The 22,946-nt window shown below is 36.7% G+C and overlaps 1 protein-coding gene across 5 annotated transcripts in view; it reads right to left on the bottom strand.

Annotated features, from left to right (window-relative positions):
* LOC131145194 (uncharacterized) overlaps positions 1-18,087 on the bottom strand; it is a 28,503-nt gene extending 10,416 nt beyond the window's left edge. Inside the window, exons 1-8 of one of the 5 annotated variants that reach the window (XM_058094334.1) lie at positions 17,695-17,986; positions 11,673-11,909; positions 7,679-7,795; positions 7,294-7,407; positions 6,926-7,204; positions 6,575-6,688; positions 6,057-6,129; positions 5,865-5,942 (exon numbers count right to left, since the gene is read on the bottom strand). In XM_058094334.1, the coding sequence (XP_057950317.1) occupies positions 5,905-5,942; positions 6,057-6,129; positions 6,575-6,688; positions 6,926-7,204; positions 7,294-7,407; positions 7,679-7,741 (681 nt within the window). In that variant the 5' untranslated portion in view covers positions 7,742-7,795; positions 11,673-11,909; positions 17,695-17,986 and the 3' untranslated portion in view covers positions 5,865-5,904. Of the gene's footprint in view, positions 1-5,629; positions 6,130-6,574; positions 6,689-6,925; positions 7,205-7,293; positions 7,408-7,678; positions 7,796-11,672; positions 11,924-12,013; positions 12,111-17,694 lie in introns of those variants that run through there. The other 4 variants (XM_058094335.1, XM_058094333.1, XM_058094332.1 and 1 more) reach the window with 4 other exon arrangements.
* Between the last annotated feature and the right edge of the window lie 4,859 nt (positions 18,088-22,946).

Here is a 22,946-nt window from a genome sequence, read left to right as displayed (position 1 = left end):
ACTGTACTACAGGATAAAATTCCCTGTCATAGGTAGAATACCGCAGTTTTGGCTCATTCAACTTTTCGCTAAAGAAGGCTATGGTTGTCCCTCCTGACTAAGTACTCCTCCAATACCTACACCTAAGGCGTCACATGCAACCTCAAACAATTTCTAGAAATCTGGGAGGTGTAGCAATGGTGCCTTAGTCATCAAATATTTTATATCCAAAAAAGCTTTTGTCGCAGATTTTGACCATGTAAATTTTCCTTTCTTAAGGCAGATTGTAATGGGGGCCATGATGGTGCTAAAGTTCCTAATGAACCTTCTGTAGAATGTAGCTAACCCATGAAAACTCCTCGCATCATGTATGTTCCGCAATGTAGGCCAATCCCTAATGGCTTTGACCTTATTAGGGTCAACAGAAACGCCATGATCAAACACAACAAAACCAAGGAAGATGACATGTGTAGTCATGAAAGTACACTTCTTTAAATTGGCACACAACTTATGCTCCCTCAAAACCTAAAACACTCACCTCAAATGGACAAAGTGCTCCTTCCTAGTCTGGCTATAGATCAATATATCATCAAAGTAGACTACAAGGAAGTGTCAAATGAAAGGCCTTACTACGTGAGTCATAACTCTAATGAAAGTGCTCGGTGCGTTTGTTAGCCCAAATGGCATGACTAACCACTCATATAACCCATCCTACGTCTTGAAGGTTGTTTCCCACTCATCTCCCGGTCTGATCCTAATCTAATGGTATCCACTTTTAGGGTCTATCTTTGAAAAAATCTTGGATCCTACCATCTGATCAAGCATATCATCTAGTCTAAGCATGGGAAACCTATACTGGACAGTGATCTTGTTGATTGCTCTACTATCGATGCACAACCTCCAAGTGTCATCTTTCGTGGGAGTGAGGAGAGCAGGGCAGGCACATGGACTCATGATCTCCTGAATAAAGCCCTTTTCTCTCCATTCATTCACTTGTTTCATCAACTCCTCATGTTCCCTCGGGTTCATTCTATAATGTGGTAAATTAGGCATAGATGAACCAGGAACAAGGTCAATGACATGTTGAATTTCTTTCAAGGGAGGTAACTCATTAGGTGGCTCAAAAGATGACATCCTTAAATTCGGAAAGTATGGGTGATACTTCCAGTGGTGTTTCATGCTCACGAAGGGGCGCCTCAAACTCCTTAGTAACAACCACATACACTACCTGTGCATCTTGACTTTTCTGCTCAAACTACTTTCCATTCATGATATTCAATGATTTTCCGCTAGTTTGTCTTTTCTTTCTTCTTTTTCTCACCTTTCGGCTCGAGTGGAGTCAAAACAATTCTTTTGCCATTGCACCTAAAGGAAAAAGTGTTGGCACGCCCATTGTGTGAGACATCCAAATCATACAACCAAGGTCATCCTAACAAGATATGGGCAATGTACATGGGAAGGACATCACACCAAATCTCGTTCTCATAATCACCAATCTTAATGGAAACTAGGCATTTATGGCTCATGGGCATGGTAGTGGCATCAACCCAAGCTACCTTATATGGTTGTGAGTGTGGCTCAACTTTCAATCCCAACTTCTCAACTGTAGATTTAGACACAACATTCATACAGCTACCACCATCTATGATCATCTTGCAACTTTTATTCCCATACTTGATGTAAGAATGGGAAATATAAGTGCAAAGTCAGTCCTCCTGATCCTTGGGAATGATCATAATGCGTCTCATCACACTCAACTAGGCACTCTCATCTGGCTCACTTGACAACTCATCCTCACTAGGTACAACTTCAGGAACATATACTTGATCCTCCTCGGGCTCGTCCTCACCATCCTCCCTTTCAAGTGTCATGTTCCTAGTGGGACATTGTTTGGCAAAGTGTCCTTATTTATGACACTTGAAATACACTGCATTTCTAGAACTCTATCAAGAGAATCTAGTCATGGGTGCTTTTCCCTTGTCCATAGGCTGCTGGGTTGTGGAATTGCTCCTTTGGGAGGTGACTTGACCTCAATTGCGCTGGTCAAGACTTGTCATAACTTTGTACCTTTCAAGAGTATAACTCATTTGAAGAGGCACCAAACTATTTTCCCATGGGCCCTTTATTCATTTGCTCAAAGTCATGAGCTAAATTATAGGCTTGTTCAAGCGACTCAATGTGATGGGGAAACAGTTCTCTCCTCAGTTCAGGCTTTAATCCTATGCGAAATCGGGAGATTTGCTAACTAACAGTCTCATAGACACCACATCTTATAGACAACTCATCGAATTAACTCGTGTATTCTGACACGGTCATGCTACCTTGACGCAAACTGTAGAGCTGATCCACAAGGCGCTCTCTATAGCTAAGGGGTACATACTTCTCCCTCAATCTATCCTTCATTAGGTCACAATGCTCAATGGGCCTATGATCTAACCTCGCCTCTTGCCTCTCGACATTCGACCAATGGAACTTGGCTTGCCCCATCAACCTCATTTTTACAAACCTAACCCGATGAGGGTCAATCGTCCTAAACTAATCAAAATAGGAATCCATCTCAGTCAACCAGCCTTGGAAGACTTTAGGGTCCATCTTTCCATCATAGATGAGGGTCTCTATCTTCACTTGCCTCATCACATCCTCGTAAGGATCACGATGGCCCCTCTGGTAAGGTCTCCTACCTTAAAAGTCATTAACGTCATAGTCCTCATCACCCCAATGTTGGGCATAGTGCTCATGACGTGGGGGTCTCCTAACAAAGTCATCTTGGCGATTCACTCACCTTTGTGGAGGACGAGGAGGTCTTTCTCTAGGAGGCATAGGTGGCTCTCTAGGTTGTTCATCATCATTGCCTCGCTCCAAGGACGACTCCAAATTGTCTTAGGGTGGGTAATGGACTAGTTGGACTTCCAACCTATCTAGTCTTTGGCGGGTCTCAACTAGCTCTTGATTCAAGTCACAGACTTGATCTTGAAGCTCATCTATTGAGGCATCTCTCTCAACATCAGTCCTACGACCTCAGTAAGAATTCCCGGCTCAAGTAGACATCCTAGGGGTTGGGGAAGGATTCGGCCAACACTGGGGCAACCCTTTGGAATGGTGTTTGGTCACACAAAGTAGGGTAAAATGTGAACCTAATCTAGGCTCTGATATCGATATGATGTAGGACGATTCTAAGTAGCCCTAGTCCTACGATTGACTCTCTTTGTAGCACACACACAATATCACAATCTATGGGAAGAATTGAATTAACTAAGCATGAACATCACAAACATATTCTAATGATCACAAGTTGTTGAGATTTTGAAAACGTATATGATTTGGTTTAAATCCCCTTAGTTGATCATTTCATTCAAGTAATCAAGTTCATATTAAAAGATGTTATATTAGAAGTCTTAGATCACAAGTCCTATAAAAATCAAATATCCCTAAGCACGGTACTAGCAAGCATGTTCATGTTGAAAATCTAGGAAGATTCAAAGAGAATGAACAAGGTTTTTCAATCAAGGATTCGGGTAGAATTTCAAGGCTTACAAGGTACTTTTAGGGGCTGTTTTAGATGGTCACAAACAAAGAATTGAAACGAGCTTACCAATGGTTCAGAATGACATGCACCAAGACACACGAGTACTCGATTGCACCGCGAAAAAGTTTGTTAATCCTTAGAAATCTTGAGACAAGAATGAAGCTTGAGGAAGATTGTGGCTGTCAGTTACGAAAGAGAAGTGGGTGTGCAGTGTTGATGATGACGTTGATGTTGCCGTGGTCTCTCACCACCCAATCTCCGGGGAGATGGAATGTAGCCTCACACTACTCACTCACAAGGAGAGGAACAAAATTCACAAGTTCAAGCAAAGGCTTCCTTTTCTAATTGATAATGCAATGATGCCTTTTACAATATAAATGATGGCATATAGCCTTACATGAGCATGCACATGACTTGCACATGGCTTCTTAAGAGATTAAAGAAAATACAAAAGTAAAATAAACATTTAAAACATAGGTAATAAGGTTCCTAGGAAATAGTTTGCCATAGGAAATAGGTGCCTAGGAACTAGAATAATTATGATAGTGGAGTCTAGGAACTTAAAATGAAATAAATGCGTCTTGAAAAACCAAGACTCTTTGACTTAAAAGTTGTCATCCTCTTCCCAAGCTAGTTTCCAAGAGAAGCTTCAATTTCTGCAAATAAAGTTCACATCCAATGGTGGACTTTGGGTGGTTGTGCACGTGTCAAAATATCCGTGAAAGATACTCGAAATGCTTGTTGATCCCCATCAGCATTGGACCTTACACCACCTCCAATTCACTAAATGATATCCCCTCTCACCAACTCTTGAGTCTTGACCAAATGAAATCCCCCATGTCATGCTCCAACCTAGCAGCAACCCCAACTAGAATCCTACAAAATAGAGAACATAAAGAGGAATTGGAATGTGTGTGTGTGTGTGTGTGTGTGTGTGTGAGAGAGAGAGAGAGAGAGAGAGAGAGAGAGAGAGAGAGAGAGAGGCCTCAACCAGATAACGCTCATAGAAAAAAAAAAAACAAAAACACCCTCCCAATTGTCCAGGTGCTTAGGAACCCCGGCATCCACAGGATCCTAGAAATGGACCAAGTGAGGATTACCACCTAAAGGTCAAGGACATTCTTATCTATAAAAGGTCAAGGACATTCTTACAAGTAAATGTCATTATAAAATATGAAAAATAGTATCATTAGCAAACTGCAAATGAGAGACAAGAACAGAACCAAGACATTAGCCACCAAAATAAGAAAAGAAGAGGAGACAAAGGATCCCCTTCATGCAATCCCCTAGAAGTTGAAAACAAGTTCTAATCTGAAGGAAGCAAGCTCTAATCCAGCCTCTCAATTTCAACCCAAGGCCCTTCCCATTCAAAACCCTATATAATAAAATAAACGCCAATTCACTCTCATAGGCACTCTCAATCACCTAACTTAAAAACTAAGTATCTCCTATTTCTCCTCCTAATAGCCTCAACTATCTCATTTGCTCTACACATAAAATTAAAATTAAATTCTTGCAGAAGGGAAAAAAAAACTATTACATTTGCTACCAAAGCAGCATCAAAATCATTCAATGGATTAGACACCTAGAATCTAAAACCTCATTCAACCCATCAAAAAGAACCTAATCAATAACATTATAAACACCACTGGTCAAGCTAAAAGAGAATAACTCTTTCACCCTGATAGACTGATCCTTTTTAGGCACTTACGTAATAAAAGCAGTAAGGAAAATCCATATTTTACCAATCACCCCATTAACAAACTCACACACACACATACTTGATAATACCCCATTAACATAAAATTCCTGAAAGATCTTTAGAACATGAGTCTCATCCACATCTAAATACTCCAAAAAGAATACCAAATTGAAACAATCAGGCTTCAAATCTTTATTGCTCTCCATCCTGTGCATTGCAGAAAATGATCCATGTTCACAATCCTTTTCCTTTGTGCTTTTTTTCTCCCTTTTTTTGTGGGCGGCAAGAAAGTGGTTTTCAAGATCAGATTTGCATGAACATGAACCAATAACTATCTAACTCAAAATCACGACTACACAATTTGAATACTTGGACCTTGATAAGCAATTTCAAAGAATGCATAAGATTACTGGCACACATCAGATTCAAATATCTATTTTCTATAAGAAAAAAAATCGTGAGAACCTTAATATAAGTTGATATGTCAACTGGATAAACATAAACCAATCGACTTGATCACAGCCTAAAGCTGTCATTTGTAATAAGCAATGTCTCTAAAGACTGATAACTATACTAAGGTAAAAAAGTTGGTATATTATCAATACATGATCATCTAAATAGTATCATAACATTAATCAGGTTACAAAGGCATCTAACCTAACCCTTATCTTGATAGGCAACAGACTTCAAGAACAAATCACCCCACCATGGTACGCTTTCGACCTCTTTGCCGCACTGCAGTAGATTGTGTGACAACAAGAGGATAAGAAAACCAGGGAGGGTTTACACAGGAAACAGAAGTCCAATTAAAATGCAAAATAAAAGGATAGAGAGGGCAGCGCATTGCACCTTGAGCTAGTTTGTTCAATGTTGATGACCATTGCTTTGAGGACTTTCGATACCCAGCAACTATCCGATCCATCTGCAGGAAGAATATTAAACTATGAATTTTGGCTTCTGGGATGAGAAAAAGTGAAGATGCTGTTGAAATTGCATTTATAATTTCCTCCAAAGACTGTTTCTAGGAAACCATTTTCTTTTAGTGTTCTCATTTTTCAAATATTAAAAACCAGCGTGTTCTAAAAAATTCATAAAATTTTAGAACCTCTCAACATATTCAGAAACATATTTTAAAGCATAACCAAAACAAACCATTTTATATTATGGGAACCAGAAGAAGACAGAAGTTACAAGTTCTTAAATGTAGGATAAAGGGGAGAAAAAAATTTAAACAAGTAACGGCTATTTCAATCCAGCTTATTACAATTAATGGGATCTTAATTTGCATTTCTTGCCCCCTTCCTCGAGCAATCGAATGGCCCATAAGGGAAATTTAAATGAACTATGTGGAGATTCTGTTGGCTTACCACATTCCCACATGAAGAATGCATTGACAATAAGGCTCGTTCAAGTACATACAAATCAACAGCTTTATCTTCTGGAAGAGTTGATGTGAAGCTCAAACCAAAGTCAATAAGAACCTACAAAAACACAAAAACGCCTGTTGAGCAGGGTGATGATGACATTTTTAGCCATGAAATTTTTCTTTTTACTGATCAAAAAAAAAAATTAGCCATGAAATTTGGGATTTGAGGGATATTCAGAAAGAAACCCAACCCCATGCCCACAAAAAGCCATCCCAAAAATAGATAAAACACCCCAAAAAGAACTTATGAAGAAAAAGAAGCATACAGACACTAGAAGAAGGGGGCACTCACTAGCTGATTGGTAACACTTTGTATCAACATGTTTGACGAGGTCAAATCACCATGAATGAGTCCACCATCATGTAGTTTCCCAACTGCGTTGCCAATCTGTAATGCTATATCATCTAGCTGCTCTTCATCAACACCTTTAGCCCCAAAACCAAGGAGTATGTCTTTGACAGAGGGGCCCTCCACATACTCAAAAGTTAGTGTATGTAGCACAGGGTCCACAAAATACAGCACCGGAGTGGAAACCCCAAGTCGTCTAGCTTTAGTCATGCACCTAGCTTCCTGGTCCAGTGTTCGAATAATGCAAGTCAAATCAAGCAAGTCATTCATTGATTATCTTATAGAGAAAGAAGTGGGAAGTAGTTACAAACTGCATTCAACCGCTTGAGGGTGAGTTTTGAATCCAAAGATGGATGCCTGTACTTCTTTGAGAAGCGTTCCTTGACAATAGACCTCCTTCCCACAAAGGTTGACTCATAAACCCTCTGACAGAATATCAAAAACAAGGCAAGAAACAGGAAATTGTGACTGTTGAAGTCAGCTTTGTGGCAACTATGCATGAGCAGGAACAATATGGGCAAGCTATCATATATTTATGCAAAAATCATCTTTCAAGGTAGACTGTACAATAGCTCCAAAATATAAATAAATAAAGACTCATTTGCCGCGTCCACGTCCTTGGTGTGGGTGTTCAGGGCAGTTTTTAAATGGTTCCAGGCACAAAATACTTAGAATACAAATCATGAATTGACTCACTGCTTCAGCTCCTTGCTTCAACAGAATGAGGGAGCCCTGCTTTCCATCTGCCTCTGTCTCCATAATTAAGAATTTTGCAGTGATAGTATTGCCACAAGTCTACACTTAGTCCAATACCTGCAGAGAGTAAAATAAACAAAATGATCTAACCAAGAAAAACATGCAGTGAACTCCACAGATATTCCCGTTCTTCAGCTTTTCTTTGACCCATAAATGAAGTTAAATATAGTAAGATATAAATACAAGATTATGAGAAGCACTAATACATAAAACTTATACAATTGCCATATTTATTGCAGGAATATATCAATGCTTTCTTCATGATGTATTCTATAATTCTTGGGTGAGTAACTAGTCTTCAATATTTCTGAAGACACAAATATTCCAGTGGTAAAACATTTACTACACCCAAAACTCATAGGGATGTTGTTGATTTTTTCTATCAAACATGAGTTATCTTCGTCTCGTTCAAGACTGAGTAAATTGAAATGAGAGGGGATGGAAAATAAAACTGATGGATAGCAGTGCACATTAATATTTACATGTTTTTATACAAATGTTGGAAATCATAATTAATTAAAATTCAAAACAAAAAATAGAAATTGTTTTCCACAACTAACAAATCATACCCTATGTTTTTCAACTTATATATTCAAATTTTAGAAAACATAAATAAGTAAATAAACAACATAATGACGTACTTTTGTAACTACTGAAAAAATTGAAAATAAAAATGATTTTTTCGCAACTAAATACACAAAAATATATAGCTTACGAGTCACATCTTACATCAAAATAGATTGTGAATAATAACCTTATCTTCTTCAAAACATTGGGAACGTTGCTAATCATCTTAAAAAACAAGGCACAGTATCACAAAGAAGAACATAGAAGGTAACTCCACAGCTCCAAATATGGTCCATAGTATAGCCATCAGGAAACAACCAGCACATGAAACTATAGCATTAGAAACATCATCTTTTCAACTACTGCTCCTTATATATATAATAAGCTATACCAACTTGATCTAATATATTAGTATCTAAGATTGTGACTGTCATCGTTAATTGAAACCTCCAGAGCAGCATGGCTTAGAGTCCCAGATATCTTCCTAAAACAAAGGCCAAGCCGCATAATACTGCTCAAACCAAAATCAGCAATTCTCACATTGGGCCTAGAATCCAAAAGAAGTTCTTGGGCTCAAGTTCCTATGAACCACCATATTTACATGACAATACTCTACACAAAAAATTATCAGCCCTAGAAAAAATAATGCGCTAGACTGAAAACATAGCGCACCACAAACAACCGTAATCATATGGTGTATGTGTGATAATAACAGGGATTTATACCTAGAAATTTTTCCCAGCTTCATGCAAGTGACCCTTCTCAACAATGTAATGTAATAGCTCTTCAGACTCTACATACTCCATGATCATATATATTTTTTTGTTGGCATTTTTGTTACTTCATACTATTGTATAATATGTGGATGAACAAGTAATTTGCATATTTTAATATTTCTTCTCAGTACACGGGCTTTTATAAGTAAAAAATGAAGCATACACCACTACATTTTTCACCGATTCACCCCATATTTTCACACTGGTCAAGTATTTTAATAGTCACTATGGGCTTTGTTCGTCTATGCTCTACCAATATCACTCGAGCAAAGGAACCATCTAAAAGAACAGTTTTTTCAAACTCATAGTTCAACAGTAACTATTGTGGAATTAAGATAATGAGTCATATGATGAAATTGTGGACAAGGGTAATTGAATATAAAATAAGACTAGAAATGAAGATTTCAAAAAATCAATTTTGTCTTATGCCCAAGAGATCAACAACAGAAGCTATTTATCTTTTAAGAAATTTAATGGAAAAGTTTGGGGAATAGAAGAGGGACTTGCTTATAGTTTTTATTGACCTAGAGAAAGCATATGATAGAGTACCTAGGGGAGTTCTTTAGTGGGTCTTAGAAAAGAAAAGGGTTGCGACTAGCGTTAGGACTGTAGGAGGGGAATCTGGAGATTTTCTAATCACAATAGGTGTGCATCAAGGTTCTACTTTAAGTCCTTATCTTCTTGCTTTAGTAATTGAAATTAGGAATAGCTTCCCAAGAGGGGGGGTGAATTGGCTTTTAAAACTTTCTTTTAACTTCTTTTAAGAATCCTTAACTTCTTTAAACACTTAACCAATTCTTTAACTTGTTTGTTTAATTTCACCAATCACACAACAACTTGATTAAACAACCAATCAATTAAACACAATCTTCAAACCAAACAGTCAATTTATTTGCCAAGTTCAAATCAAACAACAAACAATCAAACCAAAATATAAAGTATTCAGCACTTTGGTAATATAAGATCTTGAGATTGTTTGTTTGTTTATATAAGCCCTGTGATTATGAATTTGTAAGCCCTGTAGTTTATAATTTATACTTAGCTGATATAGTATTTACTTCTTCAATATGTTTTTTAACAACACATTCACACTCTTCTCAATATTCAGAACTCAATTAAACTCTCAGTTAATTTATCCTTGAGCTGTTAACCAAGTAACGTACTCCTGTATGGTTTCCGCAAAATATGGTATAATCAACGTACTCCCTTTCGGTTTCCGCAACCCAAATCAAAATAAAACTTTAGTTTACTTGATTTCTATATTACGAAGTATATATGATTGTCAAATCAAACCAACCACACAATTTAAATATGCTCTGAAAATAAATAATAGAAAAAGAGAGAGTAAAACCGAGATTTCTACGAGGTTCAGCTTATACTAAGCCTACGTCCTCGCCTTTGGCAAATCACCAAAGGATTCACTAAACTTGTTCCTTTAACGGGCGGAATAATACTTTTACAGAACTCCTTGGTTAAGACTAGAGTTCGTCTTCTCAAAACGATATTCCCTCGTCCGGTCACTCCTTACATAGGCTAGAGCCCGCCTCTCTAAGCAATATCCCCTTGCTTAGTCAACGATCCAAACAACCCTTGAAATCGTCAATCTATAAGAAATAAATCAAATATTTGTGTACAAATAATTTGCTCCTAAAAGAGTTGATTAGTCAACAATTCAGAACTATATACTTCAAAGTAAATAACAACATTAATATTCAAATTGAAGCTTAAGGAAGTATATCACCAATTTAATTCTTTCAATGAATGAAAGATTTTAGAATTGTAACACAAACTTGGTGAGTAAAATCAACAAGAACTCAGTAAACTTCGTGCAAGTTGAGATCAAGAGAGAGCCTTGAAAATTTGAGAGCAATTTGAGAGAAATTTTGAATTTTGGCTGAATTTGAATTCTTGATCTATTTGATTCAATCATCTTTGAGGCTTATTTATAGACTTTAAAAGGTGAGTTAATTGGTCCCCAAGTGTGTTGAAATATCCCCCAAGATTCCATAAATTTCGAGCCATAAATAACCCCATTTAAAAATTTGACCGTTATGAGAAAAATCAGAACAGCCGTCGCCTGCCCCAAACCTCCAGTCGCCTGCCATGTTTATTTTAAAGGAATAGCAGGGGCAGTAGCCTGGCAGTCGCCAACCAGAACAAAGCCAGTCGCCTGCCACGACCACCCAGGCGCCTGTCCTAGTTCAGGCAGTTTACTGGTTGTACACATGCTGCTGTCAGCTTCGCGCACCCTTCTGTTTTTCGGTCATAACTTTCTCTGTATAACTCCAAATTTGATGATCTTAGTATCACATGAAAGCTAAGAGAAAATCTTACAACTTTCATGTTTAACACTTTTTTAAAATAAAGAAGTTTTTATAGAGGAAAATGCACCTCAATGCAGATGTAGAAAAATTATCAGCATTTTGAAAATCCTCTTTTTGATGTTTTTCATTCAAAAAATGATTCTAACCTTTTTGAAATAATTTTTGACCTTATAAAAATATATTCCAAGTATGTTTAAAGGTATCTAGGTCCAATAAATTAACCTAAGAGCTTCATGTATCCATATTGAAATTATTTGAAGTACTTACATGAAATTTCCTATAAACTCCTTCAAATTTCCAATTTTTGAATTCCTTGAGGTCTTTATGCTTGCTTCATCTTTCTTTGAGCTTTCATAAAGTTCTCATTAATCCTCATACTCTCATGATCTTCAAGCTTTATCTTTAAATTCATTTTTGAATTCATGCTTCAAGCTTGATATAAATCATCATTCTTTGAAATATAAGCTTTCCTGAATTCTTTAACCTTGCATTCATCATTGAGTCCTGAAAATACATCACTTAAACAAAACATGTTAAATTTTACTTGTTTGTTAGCATCAAAATAAGATGTTAAACCTTGTAAGATCAACAATAATTGATGAACTTACTAGGAATACCCAACATGAGATCCCTTATTGTATGTTGTTTGCAAATGATATCGTGTTGATTGATGATAGTAGGAGTGGAGTGGAATCTAAGCTAGAACTTTGGAGAAACACATAAGACTCTAAAGGGTTTAGGATAAGTAGGAATAAAACAAAATATATGAAATGTAATTTCAATAAGATAACGAGTAGAAATGGAAAGAAGATTAAACTGGATAATCAAGAGATTAATAGCACTAATAGAATTAGATATCTTGGATCTATCATGCAAGCTGAAGGGGAAATTGAAGAAGATGTAATACATAGAATTAAAACAGGTTGAGTAAAATGGAGGAATGCGTCAAGTGTGTTGTGTGATCGTAGAATACCCTTAAAATTAAAAGAAAAATTTTATAAGATGACTATAAGGCCACCTTTACTTTGCAGTTTAGAATGTTAGGCAATTAAGAAACAACCTGAACAAAAACTAAAAGTCACTAAAATGCGAATATTAAGGTGGATGAGTGGTTTAACATTAAAAGATAAAGATAAAGAAACGAGCATATAAGCAATAATTTAGGCATAGAACCAATTGAAAATAAGGTAAGGGAGGGGTGGCTTAAATGGTTTGGGCATTTGAAACACAGACCTAGTAGAGAGCACATGTGTGAAGAAATGAGTTGGTTATCGTTTCTAGCATGAAAAGGGGTAGGGGTAGACCTAAAATTACTTGGAATGAAGTAGTGAGAAAGGATTTAATAGTCCTTAATCTAATTGAGAAAAACACTCTCAATTGGGTAAATTGGTGCAAAAATATTCATGTAACCGACCCCACCTAGTGGGGCTTAAGGCTTGTTGTTGTTGTTGTTGTTGTTGTTGTTGTTGTTGTTGTATAGTTCTCTTACATTAAATTTGATTATTAAACTCAATAATATCAATTGTCCAACAACAAAGGCTTGCTAAAATTTTGACATGTGACTTTGAAATTGCTAAACTCAATAATAATATTGATTGCCCAATAATAGTCTCGATAAACATGTGTCTTCTCTGCAACAACAGAGGCTTTTTGAACTTCTGCCAAAAGCAGAAGCAAACAATATTATTAGGTTTCAAAATGTATTTTGATTCAAGATTTCTTATATGCCTTCTTTTCTCCCCAACAAGCCTCTTCAAAGACATGTTACATGCTTCTAAAAAGTAAAATGGATGGACAAAGTGAGGGAGCACACAACAGCATAGATATGATACTACTAAACTATGAGTTTGAAAAATTGTTCCCGAAGATGGTTCTTTTGCTCGATGATGTAGGCAAAGCCCACAGCAACAAAGCTCAAAGTGGCTATTAAAATCCTTGACCGATGTAAAAATAGAGTGAAAAATGGTTGAGACACATGCTTCATAATTTAATTTCATTATTAAAGTGTATGTTTTGTTTTGCTTTTAGCCAAAATATTTTTTAGCAATATATCATATTTTCCATAAATTTGACTTTCGCAGTGAGAAAAGTGATTAAAATATGCAAATTACTCGTTCATCCACATATTATACAACTATATTAGGTAATAGAAAACACCAACAAAAATATGCGATCATGGAGCATGCAGAGCCTCGAGAGTTATTTGATTACATTGTTGAGAAGGGGCTCTTAGATGAAGATGAAGATGAAGCTTGGAATATTTTCGTGCGAGTACAAATCCTTGTTATCATTTATCCTCAGACATGTATCCATATGATTACGATTGCTTGTGGTACACTACATTCTTATACTACTGCATTATTTGTTATGGGACAAATAATTTCTAAAGTAAAGTAATTGAGTAGGGCAAGTCGCAACAATGCTTGAAGTCGATCTCCCTAGCCGACTACCCTTGCTGCTTCCCTTGATCATCTCCCTTCGCCGTCAACAATGGAGGGTCTCTGCTCGTGCTTTAGCCTGAACTGGAGATACCTGTCGACCTTGACTTCCCAAACGTACAACCTCGACTTCCCAAACGTACAACCTCGACTTCTCTCTCGCTCGATCTATACTCTCCTCTCACTCCCTTCACACTTGACCTTGACTCCTCTCTTGCTCAACCTCACTTCCTCTCTCGCTCGACTTGGACTCCCCCTCTTGCTCTCTTCTCACTCAACCTCGACTTCTCCCTTGCTTAACCTCAAATCCCGTCTCACTTGAGCAGTCCTCTACTTTTCCTCTTGCCGCAAGCCCTTGTCCTCTCCTCATCCTCATTCAGCCACAACTCCAATTGCACTCAAGCAGGCTCCTCCATCCCACAAGCCCTAGTCGAGCAGTTATCTGATTGTCTAGTCCTAGGCCCTCCTCTTCAACCTTTATCTCTTCGTTCCTCATTACTGCAAGCTCTCCTATGGTCCGTTAGCTTCTCTAGCTTGGATTCTATTTGATGCCTATCTTGTCGTGATACCGACGGATGGGAAGCGCACTATGGCGGTCGAAGGAAGGCTTTCGACCTTACCTTAGAAGGAGGAAGTTCTGATTTGCTTAGAATCACAAAATACCGCAAACTAAGAAGGATCTCCATCTTCCTAGAGTAGGCTAAATTAAAATGGTTTCTTGAATCTTGGGAAGAATTCTGGGCTCTGATAAAACCGTACCCTGAACAAATTATTAGTTTCATCGAACAAAAAACAACAATAGAACCTTCACTTTGAAGCTGAACTCAAACAAGTATGGGAACTACCTTGCCCTTATGGAGACCAACAACCGTGGTTGGAGAACCCTTGCATTTCCAAAGGGGTTTGAATCCAAAGGATGGATGAAGATCTCCTCCTCGATAGCCAAGCTAGGATGTTGTTTTTTTGCTCCCATAAAGAAAGGCCCAAAATCTTTAGTGTTTCAGCAAGAGAAGAAAAGGTATTTTAGGATGCCAGTGTGGGCCTTAACTTGGGCCTTGGAGCTACAAATAAGGGGATTTTTTCAACCTTGCAATCCCACTTGACTGCTTAATGTTGAATCCCAACTCTTTTTCTCCCTTTAAGCTTCATGATGGCCCTTTGGAAGCTTCCAAAAAGCTAGTCCACTTGGGGACGGCTGTCCTCCTACAAGACCTCCCCCCACAAGCAGCTGTAGCACAGGAGGAGACAATTTTGGAGCAAGAACCTCCTAGTTCTCCAAATGGCATTTGATTGATAAAACCAATTTTGCAAATTTGAATGACTTGGACTCAAGACAATGCTCAGAAACAGATATCTATTTGGGTCTTTTGGAAGCTGTCAGTAAGCAAAACCATAGGCATGTCCTTCAAAGGGTTTAAGGATAAAGCCTTATAGTTGTTTGAGGATATTGAAAGAAAGAGAAGGGAGGAAATGGGAAGCAATCACAAAGAACTGGAAGGAAGCATCAGAAAGTTGGATACTAATAGGGAATTAAAGCGCTTGGAATGCACAATGAACTATGGAAAAAGAGGAGGATGCTCAGAAATGGAAGAGGAATGTAGCAACAGGAGCCTTTGCGTTAAATCATGTTAAGAAAAATCATTTCCTAGAACATTAAGGGTCTCATCAACAAAGCTAAGAGGAGCCTAATCAAGTCCTTTCGTAAGGATTGGAGGGGTGATTTGGTGTTCTTGCAAGAAACTAAGGTGGAGACAATGGAACAGCTCTTGATCAATAAACCCTAGGATCGAGATGCCTATGATTGGATATCCCTTGGAGTAGTAGGTAGCTCAGGGGGTATACTAGTCTTGTGGAAACCTAGTGTGGTGGAATTGTTAGAACACTCCATAAACTCCTTCTCTGTCTCTTGTTTGTTCAAAAGCACGAACGATAACTTTCAATGGATTTTCACAGGGATGTATGGTCCAGATGAAGGACCCATTAAATCTCTTATTTGGAATAAGCTCTTAGAGATAAGGAGTAGATGGGATGTTCTTTGGATTATTGGAGGTGATTTCAATATGACTATGTATCCGCATGAAAGCAGTGGGGATAGCCTTCAAACCAATAGCATGAGAAAATTCCTTGACTTTATCAATGTGAATGGCCTTATTGATCTTCTCATTAGTGGCAACTTCACTTGGTCCAACTCCAAGGTGCCACTTTCCTTTTCAAGGATTGATAAGTTCCTAATTTCAGTTGAATTGGAACTTCACTTTCCTCACATGATGTAGAGTCTACTTCCTAGGCACATCTCAGATCATTTTCTCGTCTCCGTTGACACTGAGGGAGTTAAATGGGGGCTAACCCCATTCTCTTTGAGAATATGTGGTTAAAACATAATGATTTCGGGGGGTTAGTGAAAACTTGGTGGTCTTCTATTCTGATCACGAGAAGGATAGTGTTGTGCTTGTCTCAAAGTTGAAAAGAATTAAAGAAAAGCTTAAGATTTGGAATAGAAACATGAATGACGAAGTGAAGAAGATTATTATCCTTAATGGCATCAAAGAGATTGATGAGCAAGAATTAATCCAAGGTCTTAATAATAATCAGAGAGCCAATGGAGGTATGCTTAAGAAGGAATTGTACGAGGTGATTAATCTTGAAGAGATATCTTGGAGGTAGAAATCCAGAGCTCTATGGCTCAAATAGGGGGACCGTAATACAAAATTCTTTCATCAAACAGCAAATGCTCACCGTAGAAGTAACACCCTATCTAGCATTGAAATTGGGGAAGTCGCCTTAACTAGCGAAAAGTATCTTTGGTTGTAGGACAACAAGTGGCTCACAAATTGCACAGTAATCAATGTTTTTTAGAATTTTAGACCAGCCCAGGGAAAGAGTCAAGGTTAAACAAATTAGATAAATTAATATTGGGGAAAAGTTAAATGCCACTATTTTGGTTACCCACATTTTTTTAGTTTAGCAATCTAATTTACTACCCTTTTTAATGCTGGGAAAAAGGGCGGACAGGAGCATTTATATAATCCCATTTGGTCATAGACTCCTTGCGGAACATCCAGAAAAAAATATAAATATAAAAGTAGAATCAATTCTGCTTTTGATAGAATGCTTGGATTGATTTATTTAACTTGATAAAAAATATCTAGTTTTAAATTCCATATAATGAGGTTCAAACTACAGAGTATAAATCAGTTGCTCGCCTACACAAAAGAACTTCAATGTCATATATAGGTTAAATTGGAGCTTTAGGACTCTTCATCTTGCTCTCACCATTTGTTATTGGATCAATTTGGCTCATAGGAAGCAGTGGGAAGATATTGCCTCATCTATAATGTTTCAAACTCTCTTTGATTCGCGTATTTTCAGCACTTACTCAGTTATTCCATTGTATTATTGTGTTAAACTTTGTGATATAGTTCAAAAACAAGGAAAACTGCTTTCTTCTCAAAATCTCATGTGCTTTTGGGCAGTAGCCTCCAGGTTTAAGAGGTACAAAAACCACTCAAACGTTTTAACCATACTAAATATGTAAAATCATGAAAACAAATAAAAAGGACAAGAATTTGAAGAAGTATGGGGCAATGTGAGATACATTAAGGCTAATGAACTTGTTTTCATAGTATCTCAATATCTTGATAAATTCAAGGAGAATAAAGGAATTTTCTTTCTTTTTCTCAATTTATATTTTTTTAATGCCCCCCCCCCCCCCTTTTCTCATTCTTTTCTCTTCCATTGTTCAGTGGCTCCCTTTTTCTTACTAACCAAAGGGTGAGCGTAAATGAAATCAGCAAGTGTATAATTAAAAAGAAAGAGATGGAGAAGCGGAAGGGAGGGAGTCACCAACTCACCTTTGCGGCTGGGAAGCAGGAATATATGAGACCTCCTCCTTCAACCTTCGCTAAGATTTGTCGGCCTTCGGCGGAGAAGAAGCTTCGAGCTTTCCACAGAAGCCAAAAATGGCTGAGATGTCCGGCCAAATGGCGAAGCACGCGGCAGAGGTTCGGCGAGAGATGAGGCCGCCAGTTGCTGTAGGGCTCCGATGATCCTAGACTGCCCAGCTTGCTCCAGTTTCTTAGGTAAACTTACTACATAAAGGAATCAAAACGCATCGTTTTGGATGAATCGTGTCCATACTTATCTGGAACTAAAAATAACGAAATCAATTTCCAACATAAGAACAATAAGTAATTATGAGTTGTGATATAGATATAGTTACAAAATGTCTAATATTTTTTAAGATTGTCTTAACTTTATCGGTCTAACTAATATTTATAGAAACATATTTTTAGAAATAAAAAGTGAACATGGAAATAAAAAAATCACTTTCATATATGCATAAATTCATAAAACAAGACATAAAGGAGGCTTTCTAATCTCTGTAAGTTGTTAATGAAATTAGGTTAGAAAGTTAAACAAAGACAAAACCAAATACTCAAAAAGGAGTTTAAAACTTTAATTCCCATTTTTACTTTTGAAATTTAAGAAATTTTTTAAACAATCACAAGCCCTATTATATTTGAATTGGACCTACTCTTTCTCTTTTGAGTTGGGGGAAGGGCAATGTAAGATTCCTTTGCAATTCACATATATACCCATTTAACTTTTTATAACCTCGTCCGGCTATCATGACGTCCAAGTACGCGGATGCCCCAAGGTGGCGAAATAAAAATCATTTTAAATTTTCAAGAAAAGTAAGGAATGTCGGAGTCGTCACTAACCATTTAATGTGGTTAGAACACATGATTACTACCCCGTTAAGAGTAGAATGGGTCTACGTTACCAGAATTGGGGTCGGGAGTTCGTTACGCGAGGGAAAGGTATGAGCACCCCCTACGCGCTCGTTCTTACGAACAGTATCTAATTAATTTAGAATTATCCCTAAGTTAATCTAATAAGTCATTCAAATTACCTCTCTATTAGTGGATTTACAAATATACATGCAGTATAAATAAATAAATAAATAATACAAAAATATATGTATTGTATATATTATATACATATTCCCTCATAACTAAAGTTACGTAAAGCTCGAAAGTTCATACCCTCGCATTAAAATCATAGGGAAAAAAATCAAGAAAATACTTAGGAAAGTACACTCCCAAATTTTGGAAACCTTATAGGATTTTTTTTATAGGAAAATACTAAAATGGGAGGTTTTAATATATGGTAATAGGGTAATAAGCAATACATACCTACTAAAATATTATGAATGTCAAAATAAGTAACAAGATACCAAAATACCATATATATTAATATACTAAAGATACTATAAAAAGTAATACCTTATACATTAAAAGACTAAAAATATCCTAATAGGTAATATTAGATGTCCTAAAGATACCATATTAAATAATTCCCTATATGTTAAAATTCTAAAAATACCCTAATAGGTAATATTAAATATCCTAAAGATACCATATTAAGCAGTATGCTATATATTAAAATTCTAAAAATACCCTAATAAGTGATACTAAATGTAAATGTAGTAATAATACCATATATATACCTAAAATACTATAATGAGTTACGTATATTAAAATATCAATAAATATATATATATATATATATATAAAAACAATATCATAATAACTACTATCACGTGAGCATACCAAATATATAACGTAATACATAATACTAAGAATACCATAATAATATCATATATACACTAAAATACTAAAACACAAACAAATACCATAGTAATATAATATCATATTAATAATGAGGACCCTAACACAATGATAAACTGGAACACTACATAGATATACAGCATTTGAATATTGCACATTAAAAATGCGACACCAAAAAATTATTACATCTAAATATTAAACAATGGAAATCTTACCTCCATAATAAAAATAAAAATCCTACAATAATGAAAACAAACAAATTAGTATTTATAAATATGTACATTAATTATTAAAAATCCTAAAACAGTAAATATAAGTAAATGTTAATACCAAACAAATACCAAAAGAAATTTAAACTTTAAAACAAAAAAAATGTGTGTGTGTATTTAAACCTAGGAGACTCACCGTGGGTCACCGACGGGAAGGTAGCGGCGTGGAACTCCTCTTCTGCTGGTGCGGCTGTGGAGGATGGCTGGTGCGTGGCCGTGAACAACGTCGGCGAGTGGGAGTGCTGCACTGCTAGAAGGTTTCGTTGCCGGGAGAGTTGCACGATTGGTGTGGTTGCCGGACTTCGGGTGGTTGCAGAGAGAGAGAGCAGGAGGCTGTGGCTATGCAGAGGGTCTTTGGCTGTGCAATCGGCTGCTGTGGTGCTCTCAGGGGGCAAGCAGCAAGAGGTGGTGCTCGGCTGCAGCAGTGATGATCGAGGGGAGGCTTGCAGGAGCAAGGATGATGGCTGTTCGGGGCTCGACTGCAGTCTGCTGTTTTGTCGTGGAGGAATGGCCGCTCGGTGGTGCTCGGCTGGAATGGTGAGGCCTTGAGGGAACAGAACAAAAGAAGAAGATAGAATAAGCTGTTGTGGCCTCCTCTTTTTTTTCTTTTTTTTTTCGCTTTCAAGGCAGCATCTTTTCCCTTGTTTATAAAACCCTAAGGTTGTTCGGTTTTATTTGCAAGGGCCCATAGTATTAATTTTAATGCCCAATAATGGAGAGGCCCGGTAAAAAAATGAATTTAATCTCAAAAATAAAAAGGATTCATACTCAATTTAAAATAAAACACTCAAAAATAAAAGGGACTCAATCTTCAAGAAAATTAAAAGACCCAGTTTAAAAGTTAAAAGACTCAAATTTAAAAATCAAAATAGCCTAGACTTAAACATAACCAGGACCCTTTTTTTTTTTTTTTTAAACATCTAGGACTCAAAGTATAATCGAGACTAAATTTTTGAAATAAATGAGTCAATTTTGAAATAAAATGAGACTCAATTTAAAATACCCAGGACTCAATTTTGAAAATAACCGACATTCAAGTTTGAAAATACTGGGACTTATTTTAAAGAATAAAAGAAATCAATTTTGAAAAGGACTCAACTAAGAATAACCTAAACTAAAATTTAAAATAAAACGGGACTCAACTGGGACTTAATTGGATCCTTCTAATTCTTGGGATGCAAAGTCAGTTTTTTATTGCACCATGCCTCCTTAGAGAATGACCTAGTTAAAATTGGGGTGTTTACACCAGCGATTGCCCACACTAAGTACAACGTGGCTAACCATGGTCTCAAAGATCAAACAAAACAAAAATTTATGAGCAATACATTGTTTCTTATTTTTGAATTCCATGTAAAGATATCCATAAGGGGTTAGGGAGGTAAGGGGAATAGCATGTATTTATGCATTTGTGAAACCTTTAAATTATTGTCATTTTGAGAAACTTAAAAAAAAAGTAAATAATTCATGAACCCTAGAGTGGGGCCCGGGGTGTTATGTGTTCCATTCACAGATCTCTAATACCATAGATATCATCCAAGCAACGAAAAAGTAATTAAACATTCCTAATAAAATACTAGAGTACTATCTATCACATCCAAAAGGTATATCCCAATATCCATATTACATCACCAGGGAAACATAAAAACATAAATACTCCAAGTGCTTACAAAGACTCACACTATAATATACTATCAATCCTACCGTGGAGCTTCTAAGTCTGATCTCTAGAAGGACCTGAAAAGTTAATAATTCGTTGGAGTGAGACACTTCTTAGTAAGGCGGAATAAGTTATACTAGTGTGTGGCTAACATGAGTTTTAATGTATACAAAATATAATCACTACTTTAACTTGAAGAAACAACATTTATAAACTATAACTCACGCCTATATCATCAATCATACCACAGAAAACCGCATACATGTATTATACGTACTACCATAACACATCCACAATCACATTACATTTACTCACATCCACACAGGGCATCCCTCCCCATCGTTCCTTCTATGTACTGAGCATCCCTCCCCATCATTCTCAACACGTACTTCACATTAGACAGCTGTTACACTTTCATATTGACATATTCATAGTAAATCAGTAAAACGACATCTTCATGCCCCCTATATATAAATGACAATATAACGAACTCTTCAAACCCTACAACGTTATATCGCAAATTATATTAAGGACAATATGACGAACTCCTCATGTCTGCCAACGTTATACTATGAAATACATGAATAACCACACAAATAAAGCATCCAAGCATATAAATTTAATCACCATAGTACTGTCAACCAGTTTATTATAGAGAATTAATCTCATGCCACACGATTTTTAATGTCATATCATACCCTAATAATTTGACCAAAGAACATATCATATAATATTTAGTATACTTTAATGAAACCAAGGGTATGATCACCTCTACCATTTTAATTTAACTCAAAATATATAGTTTACAGGAAAACGGAGATGATCAACCCCACTCACCCTAATTTTCCCAAAATATATGTCTAACTACCAGAACCATCAATTTCATATGTATAATACATTTAGAAAATACCATACGAAGTTCCTGTATCCACATACTCAATTTTAAATGGTTCAATTTCCAAATTAAACTGAAATAATATAATCCTCATATCCATACTCAACTTCAATCGATTGGATTTTGAAATACGACTAGTAGAACGTTTCTAGTATCATAAACTTTAGTTTAATCGGTTCAAATTTAATAAAAAATTGGCATAATTTATTCCCCTTACCCGTTCCTGAAAGTATGCCTAAAACAATCGGAGGACAGAAACCCTAGTTTTTCGAAACCGCCGTGGGAAAATGATCCAACATGCTGAGAGAAGAGAGAAAGACGCTCGGGGAGCGAGAGCGGATCCCAGGAAGCCTTAGGAGTGAGAAAGACCCGTGAGGGATGAGAGAAAGAGAGAGCAAACTGAGCCCTAGGTTTTAAAGGGAGAGAGAATTTGAAATTTATAAAATAAAATAACATAACTTCTATTTATAGGTATGATGCCCTGCACGAAACCATGGACGGTTTCCTAAAACCGTCGATGGTTTGGTCCTACAATCCCTTTATAACAGCTCTCAGTAGTTTAAATCATCAATGGTTTTTTGAGAGGGCGTGAAACCGTCGATGGTTTGGTGTTGAACCAAACCATCTCCATCTTTTTTCTTGCTTTTCCTTT

This window comes from Malania oleifera, chromosome 12, assembly GCF_029873635.1.
Source record: "Malania oleifera isolate guangnan ecotype guangnan chromosome 12, ASM2987363v1, whole genome shotgun sequence".
In the NCBI taxonomy this organism is placed as follows: Eukaryota; Viridiplantae; Streptophyta; class Magnoliopsida; order Santalales; family Ximeniaceae; genus Malania; species Malania oleifera.
The sequence above is the reverse complement of the archived record's forward strand: the minus strand, read 5'-3'. Positions and strand labels throughout refer to the sequence as shown.